The 16,747-nt window shown below is 54.2% G+C and overlaps 1 protein-coding gene across 1 annotated transcript in view; it reads right to left on the reverse strand.

Annotated features, from left to right (window-relative positions):
• Window positions 1-481: 481 nt before the first annotated feature.
• ANGPT4 (angiopoietin 4) overlaps window positions 482-16,747 on the reverse strand; it is a 43,937-nt gene continuing 27,671 nt past the window's right edge. Inside the window, exons 5-9 of the mRNA XM_004433849.2 lie at window positions 14,218-14,333; window positions 12,041-12,142; window positions 10,182-10,348; window positions 4,673-4,803; window positions 482-3,709 (exon numbers count right to left, since the gene is read on the reverse strand). Of these exons, the coding sequence (XP_004433906.1) occupies window positions 3,549-3,709; window positions 4,673-4,803; window positions 10,182-10,348; window positions 12,041-12,142; window positions 14,218-14,333 (677 nt within the window). The 3' untranslated portion in view covers window positions 482-3,548. The remainder of the gene's footprint in view (window positions 3,710-4,672; window positions 4,804-10,181; window positions 10,349-12,040; window positions 12,143-14,217; window positions 14,334-16,747) is intronic.

Genomic DNA, 16,747 nt, shown 5'->3' on the forward strand with positions numbered 1-16,747 from the left:
CACCGTGACCTCTCTCCCCAGGGTGGAAATTGTTTTTGCTGGGAACAGCAGACATCTTGGGAACAATATGTTCTGCCCATCTAGTTCCATCGGGACCTATCAGGTGCCAATGGGAAAGACACACTGGTCTTGGAGAGCTTTCCAGAATGTTCCTTCAGCCCTTGTTATAGGTGGAGGGGACATCACATCAGCATTTTTATGGTCAGTGCCAAGATGCCTCCAGAGAGCTCTGGATGAGGGAGGCAGCTCATAGATGCAAGTGCCCTGGAGGTGGTGATGAGCTGTGCCGTTTTGGATGAAACCCTTTCCCTCTCTGAGCTCTAATTTCTTCATCACTAAAATGGGGAGAATGCTGGTCTGATGGAAAGAGAGGTGACAAGGATTCTGCATAGGAACCTGCAGATGCAGATATCCCAGAAGCCAGTTCCTGTGAGCAGCAGCTCCCAGGAGACCCTGCCAAGGCCGCAGCCATGTCCTCCACAGGGCCTTGTGCTGCGCAGGGTCCTCCAGCTGGTCTTGTCTGTAGCCATCGTGAGTCAGCCTCACCGTCAGAGGGCCTTTAGAGGCCTGCAGGTGCTCCATCCTTACTGCACAGATGGGAAACGGAGGCTCAGAGAGGGCCAGGGGCTCTGCTCCAGGGACTGAGGCAGGACTGTGGACCAGGGGCTGACAGCTCTGGGCAGGACACAGCTGTGTCCCTGATAGTTGGGGGAACCCAGGGATGAGCTGGAGCCCGGGGCCAGGCCTTGGGGCCAGGCGCAGTGAGAAGGGACAGAGATGGAGAGATGAGAGATGGGAGTCAGAGAGATGGAAGGAGAAAACTGATCACCGGTTCTTACCTGCCCAGCATCACTGCTTCCTGAAACAGCGCCTCAGTGTCCCCACTGCTAGTCCACATGACTTGGTTGGGACTGACCCCACCCCCTGGTTCCAGGCATGATCATGTGACACAGGTCTGGTCAATCAGAATCTGTGACAAGTGCAGGGATAGGCACAGGACCAGTCCTGGCTGGAGAAAAACCATGCCTTTGCTAGAACCACGGGGACAGGGGAGCTTTCTGTCCTAGAGATGCTGGGCTGGGAGGACATGAGCCTGGGGCTTGTGGGGCCACAGGGGTGGACAGGGGATGTCGTTTGAGTCCCTGGATCTAACTGTGCCTGAATCCACCCCTAGACCTCCTGGTATGTGAGTCAATCCATTCCTTAGGAGAGTTTCTATCCCCTGCGCTGGGGAGTCCTGGCATGGAGGAGGATGGAAGTGAGAAGGAAGGATGACTATTTAAGAACAGGTGTCCGAGGGTGCCCCAAATCAGCTTCTTAGCCTTTTTTAGGAAACTGGAGTGCAGTCAGGGATTTGGGGCTTCACCGCAGGCAGAGGAGTCTGTCCCGGGGCCCACAGCTTTGCCCTCACCTCTCCAGCATCCAGGCAGCCTATAAACTCTGCAGCACAAAAATAAACGCTGGGGATACAAAAGTAAATGCTTACCTTACCTGGGTCCAGGAGAAGGGGTGAGGCGCACCCCACTCACCTCTCTGGGAACTAACATTTATTAGGCACCTGCTTCACGCCAGGCTCTGTTAAGAGTTGACATACGGGTCTCATTTCCTCCTTGCCACAGCCCAGTGAGGAGGGAGTGGCATCATCCCCACTTCACAGACAAGACAATCGAGGCCTCGAGAGGCTGAGCCACTGGCCTTGAGTCCAAGAGCCGGAGCAGGTCTGTCTGACTGCAAAGGCCCCGCAGTACCATATTGCACACAGCAGGTGCTAAATAAAGGCCCGTCAGCAAATACTGTGTAAGGCTGGGTGAGCCCTCTGGGCCAACCTGCCCCTACGTACTTCCCCCTCCTGCCTGAAATGCCACCATCAGCAGCCACATCCCTCAGTTTTCCCGACGGAACTCAGCGTTAACCCGCGCTGGCTCGACTCAGGGGATTGGCGGAGGTGACTCAGGGGCTGGGCAGAGCCGGGGCGGGGACACGAAGGGGCCTTGTTCCCACCGCCCCAGCCTAATCCAGGAGAAAAGCTTCTGAAGCCAGAGGTGCATCCTAGCCATCCTGGCAGGGCCCAGGTGTTAGCCGAAGATGCCAGGACTGTGGTGGCCTCATCAGGGCTGAGGAGGGTGACACAGTGAGGGGGTGGTGGCAGAGTGGCTGTGGCCCGTCTGACCCTGTGCTCTGAGAGAAGCTCACGAGGAGCCCCTGGTCTCACGAAAAGGCCCAGTCTCCCCCATACTCCCTCCTCCCGCGGACCCCCAGCTGCAGCATCGCTGCTGGACGAGGCTGGAGGAGGGGCTGGGATTCCAGCTTGGAGGGGAAAGATCTAGACTGGAGAGTGGTGTTCTGCACAAGGCAGAGTGGACAGTCCCCAACAGTGCCTGAACTTGAGCCAGGGTGAGCCAGGGTTACAGGGAGAGCTGAGGGGCAGCCCCAAGCAGAGATCCGGCTTCCTAGGGCTGGAAGGAGTCCGGGAGGACACCAGCCCACAGCACAGACAGGGAACTTAGTCCTAGACCCTTCCTCAGGGATGGTGTGTGTCTGCTTTAACCCAAAGCTTCCTTCAAGTTGTTTTTAGAGGCTGTTTGAGACCTTCATTGTAGCCAGAAAGGGTGAGTGCAGATGGGGGTAGGGGAGGGGGCCCTGGACCTCCTCTTCAGGACGTGCGAGGACCAGCTTTTCCAAGGGCATCCACAGCCCTGAGAGATGCTCTGGGATGAACAGGGCCCATTTTCAAATAAGTATATTTGGAGAAAGCTGCCCACTCTAGCTCCTTCCTGGGCGGTCACAAGGCACATGACCACATTAAAGGCTCTGACAAGTCCTGCAGCCAAGACGGCCTGTTCACATTGATTTAACCTGGTGTTTCCCTCTCTCACTTGATCATAGGTACTTCTAGAGGGGATCCTGAGTTATTCTTTCTGAAACACATTCGAGGACACGCTAGGGGTAAAGGAATCCCTCTTAGATCTCCTGAAGCCCCTGAGAGACCAGATCTGAGCTCCAGATGCTGGGGCCGCAGAGGGGTGGACAGTGTGGGGGGAAATAGTGATGCCCATTCTGGGGTGGACGCTGCCCTTTCAGCCGTGAACAGAAGTTCAAGGGCGTCACAAGGCTGAGAAAGCTTGGAATAGATGACCTTCCTACTAACCCCAGGGACAGACTCTGGGCCTCCAGCTCTGCAGTCTCCTGCCTGTAAATACCTTCCCACCTCCTGAAATTCCACCATTAGTCATGTGTTCCTTTGAGGAGCCAAGTTAAGTCTGTTCTCAGCTCATGCAGGGTACTGTGAGCCTCAGCAGGCAGGAGACGGGAGGGAAGAGGAGAGAGGCACACCGCAGAGGCAGGATCCCCCAGCGCCTGCCATTTCACAATGAGGGGCACAGGGAGGCGGCTGACTCCTCTGGACTCCTGGGGCGAGGAGGGCTGGCTCAGGAGACCCAGGGGGTCCCGGACAAGCCCTGGCCCCGTGTCCTGTGTTTGTCCAGCTCGTCAGGGCGGTTCCGAGCCCCAGCTCCGCCTGTGGTCAAGCCTCCAGGCGCGGCTGCCCGTCAGATGCCCGCGGGACGCACCATCATGCGAGTGGTGCGCAGTGAGTAGCTGGGGCCCTGGAAGTAGTGCCAGCGGACGCCGTTGAGCTTGCGCACGTGGTGGTGGGCCGGGTAGTAGATGCCATTGAGGTTGGAGAGGCCGCAGGCGTCAAACCACCACCCTGCGGAGGGGGAGGAAGAGGCTCTGGGGAGGTGGGGGCCCAGTGGGGTGAGGGCAGTCCCCCACCCGAAAGACTAATCAGGGCTGTTGCCTCCTCCAGGAAGCCAGCCCCTGGATCCGAGGCTGAGTGGGAGAGGGCATGGGGGGCAGGAGACTCCTCTGCTCAGCCTGGGGCCTTGGAGCGCAGCTCTCTGATGGTCTCCGTGCTTGTGTCTGTCTCTGTGTGTGTCTCTCTCTGATGTCTCTGTCTCTCTCTTTGATCTCTGTTGTCCTGCCTTTCCGGGTCTCTGTCTCTCACACACTGTGTCCACCTGTCTTTTGGTGGTCTGCATTTCGCTCTCCATCTTTCCCTCTGTACTCCTGTCCCCGTGTAGCTCTCTATCTCCACTGCCCTATGTTTGGTGTCTGGTGTCTCCCTCGACTCCATCTGTCTCCATCTCTCTTGTCTCCGTCTGTGTCTCAAGAGGTCTCTCTTCCTATCTCTGTCTCTCCCACTCTGTCTGTCTCTGATTCATTCTCATCTCCCACTCTCTGACCTCTGTTCCCCCCAAAGAACACTGCCTGAGCCTGAGTTGGTGGGGAGCCGCCCCTCTGCCCCTGCCTGGTGTCCCCCATGTTGGTCCTGCTTGGCCTGGGGGGTGGCAATTCTCAGGCCTGGGGTTGGGACTCATGGGGCATGGTGCCTCCTGGGCCCCACCCTCAGTGTTCCTCTGGCCTGGTCTCAGGGGAAAACTGGTGGTGCCCGTTCTAGGAGGAGGTGAGACCCTGGAGGGGACCTCAAGGACTCGGTGGGGGAAGGTATGGATGGGGCACAGCCAGGCCAGCCCGTGGGTGGGGGAGACCCCGACCTGCACCCCATCCCGAGAAGCACCGGGCTGCACAAGAACCTCATTCGGGAGGGAATGGGGGTGTCCAGCCAGGCGAGCCTGTGGGTAGGCGGGGCTCTACCCCACCGCGCACCCACCTCCGGACAGCATCTGGGCGCACTTGCAGAGACAGTTGTCGTTGTCTGCGTCACGAGTGCTGAAGTTGGTGCCTTGCAGGACCAGGCTGCTCTGGCGCCCTGCTGAGCCGCTGTATCCGCTCAGAGAAAGCCTGGAGGCCACCCGGAGGCGGTGATAGGAGAGGGGCCCAGAGTCAGGTTGGGGCTGGTGCAGGAAGGGCCTCCCCAGGAGGCTCTGTCCCAGGCTGGGGCTCCCCTCTGGTTGTTAAGGGAGGGGGAGGCGCCAGCCTGGGATGCCTGGGTTGTCTCTCCTCTGGAATTGCCCTCCCTGCCTGCTGCCTCCCAGGGACAGAGCACCCGCTGTGTGCCAGGCCTCTCATCTCACTGAACTTGAGGCATGGACAGGAGTGAGAAGATCATCATAATACTAATAATGAGGCCAATGTCTAACATTTTTAAAAACACCTACTATGTGCCAGGCATTGTTCAAAGTGCTTTACATGGGGGTTAACTCATTCTCATTTAATCCTCACAACACCCTTATTCCCATTTTACAGATGAGGAAATTGAGATCCCAAGAGCCACAGGAGCCTGCCCAAGGTCTCAGAACGAACGAGAGTGAGAGCCAGATCCCAGCCCAGTGTGGCCTGACTTGGGAGCTGTGTGCATTTCCCTCCCCAGCCCTGTCACACCTCCTCACATCCACCCACCTCCAGGAAGCCTTCCCTGACCACACTAGTCCTCATGGATCTGTGCCCCGGGGCACCCCCGGCCCTGCGACTTCCACATCTGCTGCCAGCTGGGGAGGGTTTGTATTTCTCTGCCAGGCTGTGAGGCGTGGTGGGCACGTCCAAGCCTGTGTGGTGACTATGACCACGAACTCTGGGGGCAGAACACCTGGATTCAAGTCCCAGTTCTGCCACTCGTCAGCTGCACGACCTTGGGTAGACTGCTTCGCCTCTCGGCGTCAGCTTCTTCATCTATTAAAATGGTAACGATAGTAATATTGACAGGGACAACCTCACTCAGCTCCTATGATTGGATGAGCTCAGTGTGTGATGAGTCAGAGCAGGGCAGGCCCGTGGTAAACGCTCAGCACATTTAGTGCTGGTTGTTATTCGTCTGTCCTGTGTTCCCAGCCCTTGGCACACGCTGGCACAGGCTTCCGCTGAGCCTGGCTGGAGAGCGTGTTGGGTGCCTGTCGCAGGGGAGGGGCGGCCCTGGCAGCTGAGGTGGGAAGACGGTTTAGGAGCAATTAAGAAGGTCCTACGGGTGGAGGCAAGTGGACAGCAGATGCAGCTCAGGGCAGCTCAGGGCAGCTGCTGTTCCCTAGGGCAGGGCCCGGGAGATGCCCCATGGGATCCGGAGGGTGGGGCACGGGCGTGTGGCCTGGCTCAGTCCCTGCACCTCCCACTCATGGGCTCTGTATGTCTGTGGTGAGGCAGGGGCATGGCCTTCAGGGTCCAGAGGGCTGTGGCCAGCCGTGAAGCCCCAACTATGTCCTTAAACGTGCCACCCTGGGCTCGCCTGACTGGTATTACAAATCCGCCTGCCAAGAGGCCCGCCTGGCCAGGGGCTCCCCGGGGTGGGGACCGGCAGGCTGGCCCACCCGTAATGAGGTCCTGGCTTCTCCTTGTGGCCATTGAGGGCCCCTGGAGGTTTCCTTGACGTCAGTTCAAGGCCAGGCTCGGGGCTCAGGCTGAGGTTTGGGCTCACATTCAGTCTGGGGCTGCGAGCTCCCAGGGCTGGACAGAGCTGACGGGTCTCACGAGGCCACTCCAGCAGCACCGGCCCCTCTGCTGTCCCCAGGGCCTCAGCTCAGACTCTGCCTCTCCTCCCCTCCCCCCTGGGAGCCAGAAAGGGGATGTGAGACCTCTGACAGACCCTCAAGTCAGGCACCAGGAAACCCACTGGACCTGCTGATCAGATGCACCTGGAACATGTTCACGGCTCAGGCCCGGGGAACCCAAACACACAAAGGAGTCTCTGGGGTTCCCCAAGTTAGACACACGGCTGTGTTTTCCACATGTCCATATATCTGTGTGTGGGTCCGTGTGTCTGCAGTGGTGAGCATCCGGACACGATTCTTCACACCTGCACGCCCCTCTGTGTGTCTATTTTGAGTTTGTGCAACAGTATCGACAGTGGGTCTGAGTGTGTTCTAGAATCTGCTCCATGCCTGGGATTGTGTGTGTGTGTTGATCTTCGAGGGCTTCTGTGAGGCACATTTGCACGTGTCTGGGTGTGTGTTTGTGCTTGTTTGTATAGCTATGCACTTCTGTGAGTCTGTGTGCTCTGTAGGCCAAGTGTGTACCCCAGGGGTGTGGTGAGCCCTCCACATGTGCATGTGTGCTGTGTGTGTCCCTGTGTATCTGCGTGTATCTCGCACTTGTCATTGGGTCTGGAGGTGTGGGCGCCCCTGGGAGGCAGATGCCCTGTGTCTGTGTGTGCCTGTGCCGTGCCTGTGCCTCCCCCGTCCTCCCCATGGGCCGCCTCCTCTGCAGGCTTATGCATGCACCCAAGCTGGGCTCCAGAAGTCCCCCAATATTGTGTCTGACAAATGTGGTGCCCCTGCTGCTGACTGCCGCTGCTTCGCCGCCTCTGGGCTTCCCTGTGGGGATCCTCCTTGCCTCACCAACCGGCTGACTCTGTACAGTGGGGGCACAGGGACTAGCGTCTATCCTGTCACTCTCCTCTTGGTCTTCTCCGGCATTTTCCAGGCCCTCCTGTGCTTTCCAGGATCTCCACCTTTAGTCTCCCAAGCTTTTCCTGAATGAGCGGAGACTCTTCTTTATGATCCCAGCAGCCCTTGAAAGAGTCTTGCTCAGGTTGGGGTATCTGTGGCCAGCTGGCTGTCAACTCTCTCTCTGCCTTTTTTCAGAACATCCCCACTGCCTGGGATGCCCTTCCTATCCTCTCTTCGTCTGGAGAATGCCCACCTTCTATAGGTGTCACCTCCTCCAGGGAGCCCTCCCTGATTGCACAAGCATCTCTGTGCCCCTGTGCTTTCCCCTTAAGCAGCTCCTCTCTCCCGGGGGTATAGGATTGCCTGCGGACTCGTCACCCCCAGACACACACAACACACTGGGCTGTGAACAACTTTGAGGGGTGGGGCCCAGGTCTGATTCTTCCTCAAATGACTAGTTCCAGCTCATGCCTGGCACAAGGCGAGTGTTCAATATACTGTTATTATTTAGGGCTCTTCAGACGGTCAAGTAGATGTGGGCCCTTAGAGGCCTGGGCGTAGTAGTCTGGAACCACGGGCAGGGAGCTCACATAAAAAGCCAGAGGCAGTGTGTCAAATTCACATATGAGAATGTGGCAGGGAATTCCAAATTTAACATACGTATGTATGTTTGTCTAGATGGACAAAAGAGATATACATAGATGCAGAAATATTGTATTTCTGTCTCTGAATATATTAGTTGTATATCTCCAACATTTATTTAACACTTACCATATGCTAGATGTCTTTCAACAGATTATCTCAATTATGAAATAGATATTATATTTTACAGATGAGGAAACTAAGGCACAGAGAGGTTAAGTAACTTGTCTAAGGTCACGATGCCAATAAGTGGTAGAGTCGGGATTCATACCCAGACAGTCTGGCTCCAGGGCTGGGTTCTTTTTTTTTTCCCTTGTGAAGAAGATTAGCCCTGAGCTAACATCTGTCGCCAATCCTCCTCATTTTTGCTGAGGAAGACTGGCCTTGGGCTAACATCTGCGCCCATCTTCCTCCACTTTATATGGGATGCCGCCACAGCATGGCTTGACAAGCAGTGTGTTGGTGCGTGCCCAGGATCCGAACCCTGGGCCGCCTCAGCAGGGCACGCGCACTTAACTGCCACCAGGCCGGCCCCAAGGGCTGTGTTCTTTAGTGCAATGAAATACTTCTCTGGATATTTCTTCCCCAAGACAAACGGCAGATCCTGGACTTAGGGCCACAGAAGCTGCTGCCCAAGAATTGGGTCAAGGAGATGAGGCTGAATTGCTACATGTACAGGAGAGATTTAAGATGCTCCTCTAGCTTCCTGCTATGCACGTACCAGGCACTGGGGACGGGAGCTGAAGTGACCTCACACAGAGCAGGCCAGCCACGTGTGTGAAGGGCTGCTCGGAGACGCGATTATAATATTATCTGCAGAGCATTTACTAAGGGCCAGGCACTGTGCCAGTGCCCCAAGTGCAGCATCTCATGCAAGCTTCTAGCACTGTGAATATGGGAGGTATACACACGGTACCCATTTTACAGATGTGAAGGTGGAGGGACCTGTTCAGGTCACTCAGGGAGAAAGGGACAGAGTCAGGACTTAAGCCTCAGCTTTGGTGGTCAGTGGCTTAAATAGGAGTCAGCAGGGCGTTGTGGCTACTCACTGGTCAGCTTGAGGAGTAGGGGGCATCTGGCTCAGCCCAGACCCAGGGGATGTTTCATTCAGCTCTGAGCCTTGCAGTTTAAGGAGGAATATTATCAGATTGGGGTGGATCCCATAAGGAGGGATGTCAGAACCACCTCGCTGGAGGAACCAGGGGCACTTAATAGAAGAGAGTGGGGTGGAGACCCATCATTGAAAAGCCCCCAGAGGAGGAATTAGGCAGAAGGTGCAGGGGGACAAAGTCATCAGGGATTCCTTGGGAGGAAGTGACCTCCCCATCAGTGGAGGGATTCCAGCATGGCTGGATGGTGACTGATTCTAGCATCACATGAAGAACCAGATGACATGTAAGTCCTTCACAGCCCAGTGAGTGTGAGCCTGTGAATTCAATTCTGTCCTGGTTCAAAGATAACCAGGACCAAGGCTTATCTTCAAGATCCTTGAGTTTCTCAGAGGGGCAACATCATGTAAACACCGTGAATTTTGGCAGCAGGGAGACCTGAGCTCGGTGCCTCAGTCTCTACATCACTAAAAGAGGTACAGTAATGCTTACCTTGGAGTGTTGTGGGGAGGATTAAATGGAGTAATGTGCCTGGGACACAGTAGGTGCTCCATAATGCTCCTTCCTTCTTGGGAACAGAGCCAAGAGCCAGGCTGGGGGGCGGGGTGAAGACCTTGATGATTTTACAATATACTTATATTTAACCCCATCCTGCAGCTAAGAAGCAGAGGTACAGAGAAGCCAGAACCTTGACTTGCCCAAGTTCACAAAGTGAGCTGGAGAAGAGCCAGAATGAGCCCAGGTCCCCCGATTCCCAGCCCAGGGACCTTTCCACCTCACCCCACAGCATAGGACAGGCTGGGAAAGTCACCTCCCCCCTTCTGGGCTTCTATAAAATGACTGACTCAGGGTGACTGACCTTGGACGGCCCCTTCCTGCTCCTGGGATGGTAGCATCAGTGACATCCTCTCCACCCCACCCAGTGGCCGGACGTGCTGAGTGCTAACCAACCAGCTCCAGATCCCATGACGTGCACCCAAATGGGGGACAGATGGGAGGAACAGGAGACGCCCAGGGACTGACCTTTGGTGCAGACTCTGTAGCCCTAGCCCAGGGACCCCAGCCCGCCCACCAGCGTGGGCCCCGAGCCCACCTGTACAGCTGCCCCTCGCTGCCCAGCTGGAAATGCTCATACTGGGCGTAGGCTTCATTGCCTTCCCAGTCTTGTAGCTCCACGCGCAGAGAGTAGGCTGCCCTGCTGGTGAGCTGGTGCACCACTTCATTCCCCAGCCAGTGCTCCCCGGCTGGGTCACCAAAGCCCTAAGGGGAGGAGAGGATGACGTGGGCTGCATGCCCAGGAGGGAGGCTACATCCTTGGCTGAGGAGCTGGGCTGGGCCAGGCTCCGGGGCCACTTATCCAAAACCACCTTGCCTAATGATCAAGTTCATAAAGTATAGTGTGGGCAGGCCTGGGGGTGGGAGTGCCCCATCTCCTAGAGCAAAAAGACTACGACTTTTGTAAGTGTAAAATCCTGTTAAAAATAATTGAAATCACATTTCTATGAAGCTCAAGAATAGGCAAAATGAATCGGTGGTGATAGAAGTCAGAATAGTGACTACTTTTGGGGAGTATTGAGTTGGAGGGGGCACAAGAAGGGCTTCTGGGGTGCTGGAAGTGTGTGCTGTATATCTAGCTTCGAATGGTGGTCACATGGGTAATACATATGTAAGAATTCATTGAGTTTACACTTAAGATTTGCGCACTTAGCTGCATGTATTTTAAATCTCAATAAAAAATTGAAGATTTTAATCGGCTGCATAAATCGTAGAGCAAACTTTGTTCAGTGACATGGCAGGTACTGCAAAATTTCAGCAACATAGACAGGGAAAGCTAAGAGCATTGGGAGTCACCATTGTCCCAGGGTGATGGGAAACCAATGCCCTTGGCCAGAACACTTATTCAGCACCAAGGACAGCAGCACACCTAAGACGCCCCACTCCCCATTTCAGTCATGCTGTGCCGCTGGTTTCCTAATGGTTAATGTTCAGCACTCTTTTGTGTATTTCTGCATCTGACCACCCTATTTCTCTTTGCCATTTTATAATTTTATTTATTTATTTTTTCCCCCAAAGCCCCAGTAGATAGTTGTATGTCATAGCTGCACATCCTTCTAGTTGCTGTATGTGGGACGCGGCCTCAGCATGGCCGGAGAAGCGGTGCGTTGGTGCGCACCCGGGATTGAACCCGGGCCGCCAGCAGCGGAGCGTGCGCACTCAACCGCCAAACCACGGGGCCGGCCCTGTTTGCCATTTTAATGATGGTTTAAAACCCAACTGGTTTAAGAATACTCATAGCTTAACTTGGTATTTATTTTAAAGCATTTATCAAATGAACAGCAGGCAGACACAAATAATAATATTGTTGTATTTCTGTGTATCTTTTTCTATTTCTCTTGCTTTTGAAAACTTTAAGAGCTTTTAAGTCAGCTTGCCAAAATTCCTGTATTCAAAATTTAATTAAAAAATTGGAAGACAATCGGGCACTATTGCTCATCTTGTAAAACGCATGGGGTCTTTGAGCCAACAATTCTGTATTAAAGAATCGCCCTTGCAGATGTGGTCACATACGTGTGCAAAGACAAGGACATTCATTTAAGCGATGCCGCCAGGGGTGGGCGGGGGAGACGACTTTTTTTCTGTTCCCTTTTTTTGTGTTCTTTAAAACTTTTTAGCAATGTACATGTATTATCTTTCCAAAAATTAAGACAAAAATGAAGTTAAACTTTCATTCTTAGGGTATATATCAGAACCTGCAAAAAGAAGGTTCAGTTCCAGGTGATAGGGTCTCCTGACAGGGAATGTGCCTGGGCAAATCTATTTGAAGGTGGTTGGTTTTAGGTGGGCTGAGTTTTTTCTGGGAAGGGTTGAGGGCAAACCAGTCCCGTGCCTACAACCCCTCTCCTGCCCCAGGTTTTAGGGCCGAAAAGCCCCTCCCCAGGGCAGCAGCGTTACCTGTTTGTAATCCTTCCAGTTCCGCTGGAAATTCACGCTGCCATTCTCACGGCGCTGGATGAGGGTCCACCCACCTCCATTGGCCTCCATGTCACAGAACACCTAGAGAGAATTGGGTGAGAGGGAGTTGGAAGCACTTGGAGGCAGCCAGAAGCCAGGTCTGGGCTGGCCCAAGTGTAGATTTGGCTGACAGAACCTCACAGAGCAAAAGGTGAACCTGGAGGTCAAGGGCATCAGAAAGATCCAGGTTCAAATTCCCCACCTGTTGTCATCATGTTTCTAAAATGGTAGGCAAGTGATGCCCTCTCAGAGCCTTCCTTTCCTCATTTGTCAAATTACCATCTTAATACCTTCACCTTGTTGTGCCTCAGTTTGTCATCTGCAAACTGGGGTTGCTGTGAGAATTAAACGAGATGAGTCATCTAGAGAAGCGAGCCTGGCACTTTCTAGGAACTAAATAAATGGAGGCTCTTCACTCACTATTATTGCAAGGTTGCTGTAGGGATTAAATGCCGAGAGGTGTAAAGTGCTCGGCACACAGTGTAGATTCAGGAAATGCTCTTACATTCAGTGGACAAATGTTTTCTGAGCACCTACTGTGTGCCAGGCTCCATTCAAAGCACTGTGGATGCCGATATGGAAAAGACACAAAGAGTTCTCTCTCTCAAAGAGCTTCCTTCCATCACAATCACATCTTTCAGTCTAAGCTTTGTTCACTTTGTATTACTTTTCCAGCCAGTTCAGTACATGTTCAATGTTCAGTGAGGACAGACTTGGTGGCTGGCCCTGGACTAGATGAATCAGAGATAAATCAACACTTGGGGCTGGCTTGGTCTGGAGGAGGCTATGATGGGGAAGGCAGACTATGGATTATGAACAGCTATTTGGGCAGCTACAAGGAGAACCCCCAAGAAGGAGTCACTGGGCAACCCTGGAAAGCTTCCCAGAGGAGGTGGCACTGGAACAGGGCCTTGGATGATGATGTGCCTGCCAGGTAGAGATGAGTGGGAATGGCATTTCCAGTGGGGACAGCAGCAGGAGTAGAGGCTCTAAGATGGTAAAGGCCTGCTCAGGGAGACAAGACAGTGGTATCTATTGTGGGGGTAGCTGAGGGTACAGGAAGGGAAACTGAGGCCCAGAGACGGGAAGGGACTTGTTCAAGGCAAGTGAGAAAAGTAAAGCTGAGGTTTGAGCCCAGATCTCTTGCCTCCCAGGCTAGCTCTTCCCTCTCTATCAGTGTTCCCAAATTTCAGCTATTCATAGTTTCCCGAATTCCACCATAGCTGAATTTACCTAATTTAATATAGCCTATTTACTTAAAAAAATGGTGCCCTTTTTTTTAAATAAATACTCTGATTAAGCATATTTTAAAAGGAAATCTTATCAGTACCACAAAGGGAAAACTAGTAATATTTGCTTTTATTCAGATAATTGTAAAAATGAATATAATGAAAACAAACTAGTGTTGCAAAATTCTGGCTAGAAATTGAGGACCTGATCTCTCTTTGTTACAAGGGGAGTTTAGCAGGTGTGCAAGGAGTGTTAAAGAAATTCTGGAAACAAATGGAGCCATTCTCCTCGATATATTGAGACAGTTGAAAGGAAACTGAAAGGGAATTATGAGGTGGGAAGACTGGCTACTTGTTCTCCATGCTCATCCACTTCTGGGCCTGGCCCCCAAACCCACCCTCCTGACATCCGCACTTTCCCTTGACCTCGCCCCCCATCTGACAACTGCATCTCAAAGCTCAGAGCAACCTTGGGAGCCACTCACTGAAGACGGTGGGGCCTCCATCAGGCCCGGTCCCTGATTTCCCACGTGGAGCAGAGCCCCCACACCTGCCTCCAACTGGACTATAGGTAAACTAGAGATAAACTTCTCTGTGTTAAGCCCCTGGCATTTCAGGATTTATTTGTTATTGCAGCTAGCATTACCTGAACCAACATAGAACTATTTCCTGCTATTCCAACTAAAGGCATTTCTGGAGAAGATGCAGAAGGATGCACTTCCAACTTTGGGAACTTTTGCTTTAACCCCACGATCTGACCCCTCACTGAGTTGGGGCACCAGAACGGCCACCCCACGTGCTCTGGTATCTCAGATGTTGGACAAAGCCTGAGCTGATGGGGGATCTGTCTGGGAGGCCCTTGGCTCAGCCCCCGGGGAGCCCCCTAACCTTCCTGGGCCCCGTCACATTGGCCACATGGATGGTGTAGATGCCACTGGCATTGGCCCCGAAGCGCTGGATCTCTGCACAGTCCTGGAACACCTGCTCGGCTGCCCTCATGGAGGCTGCAATGGGACAAAGCAAAAGGGATTGGAGGTGAGCTAAGGAGAGAGGGAAGGGGCCAGGTGGGCACTCCTGCCTGGTCTGTGCCAGGTGCTGGGCAAAGGGAGATGAATCAGACCTGGGAAGGTTTCCTAGAGGGGGTGACAGTGAGCTGGGACCCGGATAAGGAGCAGGAGTCACCCAGGTGGAGAAGGGGAGGGTGTTCCAGGCAGAGGGAAGAGCATATGCAAAGGCTCTGGGGCGGGAACAGTCCTGGTGTGTGCACGGAACAGGGTGCAGTGAGGGGAACTGACTGAGGCCAGGGAGGGGAAATGACTTACACCGTGGGAGCGCAGCTGAGGCCCAAGAGCTCCAGCTGTTTGATGAACCTGGAGGAGCAGGGCGAGGCTGGGACAGAGAGGCTGGGACAGCAAGGAAGGAGACAGGAGGCTGAGATTTCAGCCTTGGATGCCAGGCCAAGGAGCCCAGACCGTGCCGAGGAAGAGCACGCTGGCCAGAGTGTGGAACAGAGACTGGAGAGGATGAGACCCAAAGCAGGGAGGCCAGAGATGAGGCTGCTAGAATCTTCTGGGGGAGGGTAACTGGGGCCAGAACTCCAACGAGGTACTTCCCCATTTCACACACCAGGAAACTGAGGCCCAAGAGTGAGGTAACTGGCCCAAGGGCACACAGCTTGAGGACAGAGCCTTCCCACTCTCCAGGCCCTTGTCTTTGGAGCTCCCTTGGGTGGGAGGCCCTGGTCCCCTCCACAGCCCACCCCTCCAGCTGGATATCCTGGCAGCCCAGGAGGTGGTCCTGCTCATTATGTCCTCGCTGGGAGCTGACCACTGGCCTTAAAGGCCCATGGTTCTTCCCTCCAGAGAATATTAACCTAATGACAGAATCCCACCAGGGCCCTGGAAGCCTCCAGGCCTGGCCTGAAAAACATGACTGCTGATAAATCAACTACAGGGTATTCACATCCCCTCTCTGGCTCCCTTAGTGGGATCCAATCAGAGGGTTGGGCTGTAATTCCACCAGAATCCAATCTCTGGGTAGGTGGGTATCCAGGGATAGGGCTAAAGTTCCAGATGGATAGGTATCCTCACCAACGAGGAACCAGGAGGCTACCAAGGGGCGGGACTTCCTGTTTTGGCCTCACACTTGCGCCTGGATCCTGGGTCCTGGAGCTGGGGCACCTGTGCGAAGGAGGCTGTTATTCTCAGATTACAAATGAAGTGACTAAGGACCCAAATCCAGCCCCGCCTGTGCACAAATGTTCCCTGGGCAGGGTCTCCATGGCCCCACCTGTCAGCCCTTGGTCTGTGGGGAATGGGAGTCCAGCCAAGCACAGGAAGGTGCTGGCCTCAGGCGAGCAGGGACAGGCCCAGCTTTACCCAGGCAGACGAGGGCAGAGCTGGGAGTTGGCCTCACATCCCAGCCCCCCTTCCCAAGGCTCTGTGCACTAGTGTTTTCCTTAGTCAACAACATAGCAATGACGACAACAACAATAACAATAACAGTGAAGTACCCACCATGCATTGTAGTGTGTCTCAGCCAGGTACTGCCGGGGCAGTTTGGGGCCAGGAAAAATATTTTCAGGGAGCATAAGAGTAAGGATGGACTGGTACTGATATGCAACATCGTTTGGCCCCAGCCTGGGCCCCCTCTGAGTCTCTGGGCTGGTAATTTGTACCAGATTTTCCCCCTTTTGGCCCTAGGCACTGTGCTCAGCCCCTCCCTGTGCACAAACGCATCTGATCCTCTGTGAGATGGGTGCTATTATTATTCCCATTTTATAGGTGAGGAAAATTGAGGATTTGAGACATTAAATGACTTGTGCAAAGTCCCACAGCTAGTAAGTGATGGGGCCAGAGCTTGAACTCTGGTCCATCTGACTACAAAGCCAGTGTCCTTCCTACCACCCACCCCCCTGGGTCTCCAACACCGAGCCTGTGTAAGGCCGGCAAACAGACCATGTTAACTGATAATGCTTCTGATACTGTGCACGGGTTAGGTCTTTTCTCCCCGTGTCCCTGTCCACCTAACCTTCCGAATGCCCTGAGTTCTCCACTCTTGGCCAGCTTCCACCAGCCTAGGACAAAGCTATGCAGAGAGAGGTGTAGCCTTCCTGCTGGCTTCACGGATGCCTGGTTCCTGGGCTTGTCTCTGTTTGGTGACCAATCCTCTTTCAGTTTCTCCATTTACACAGGGCGGGAAACACGACTCGGGAGTGCCCTTCCCTGGAGACAGTGGGGCAGGAGGACAGGGCGTTCGGGCAAAGGGTGCCCAAGGCCAGGTGCCCGGACAGCCTCCCACCCAGACTGGTGAGCAGACATTTGACCACAGCTGGGACTGGGTGAGCGGTCAGCCTGTGGGGAGGCCTCGGGCCCAGGCCCCGTGCCTTGGGCTGAGCGACAAGAAACCCACATGTGGA

This window comes from Ceratotherium simum, chromosome 21, assembly GCF_057802395.1.
Source record: "Ceratotherium simum simum isolate JZ-2026a chromosome 21, ASM5780239v1, whole genome shotgun sequence".
Taxonomy (NCBI): Eukaryota; Metazoa; Chordata; class Mammalia; order Perissodactyla; family Rhinocerotidae; genus Ceratotherium; species Ceratotherium simum.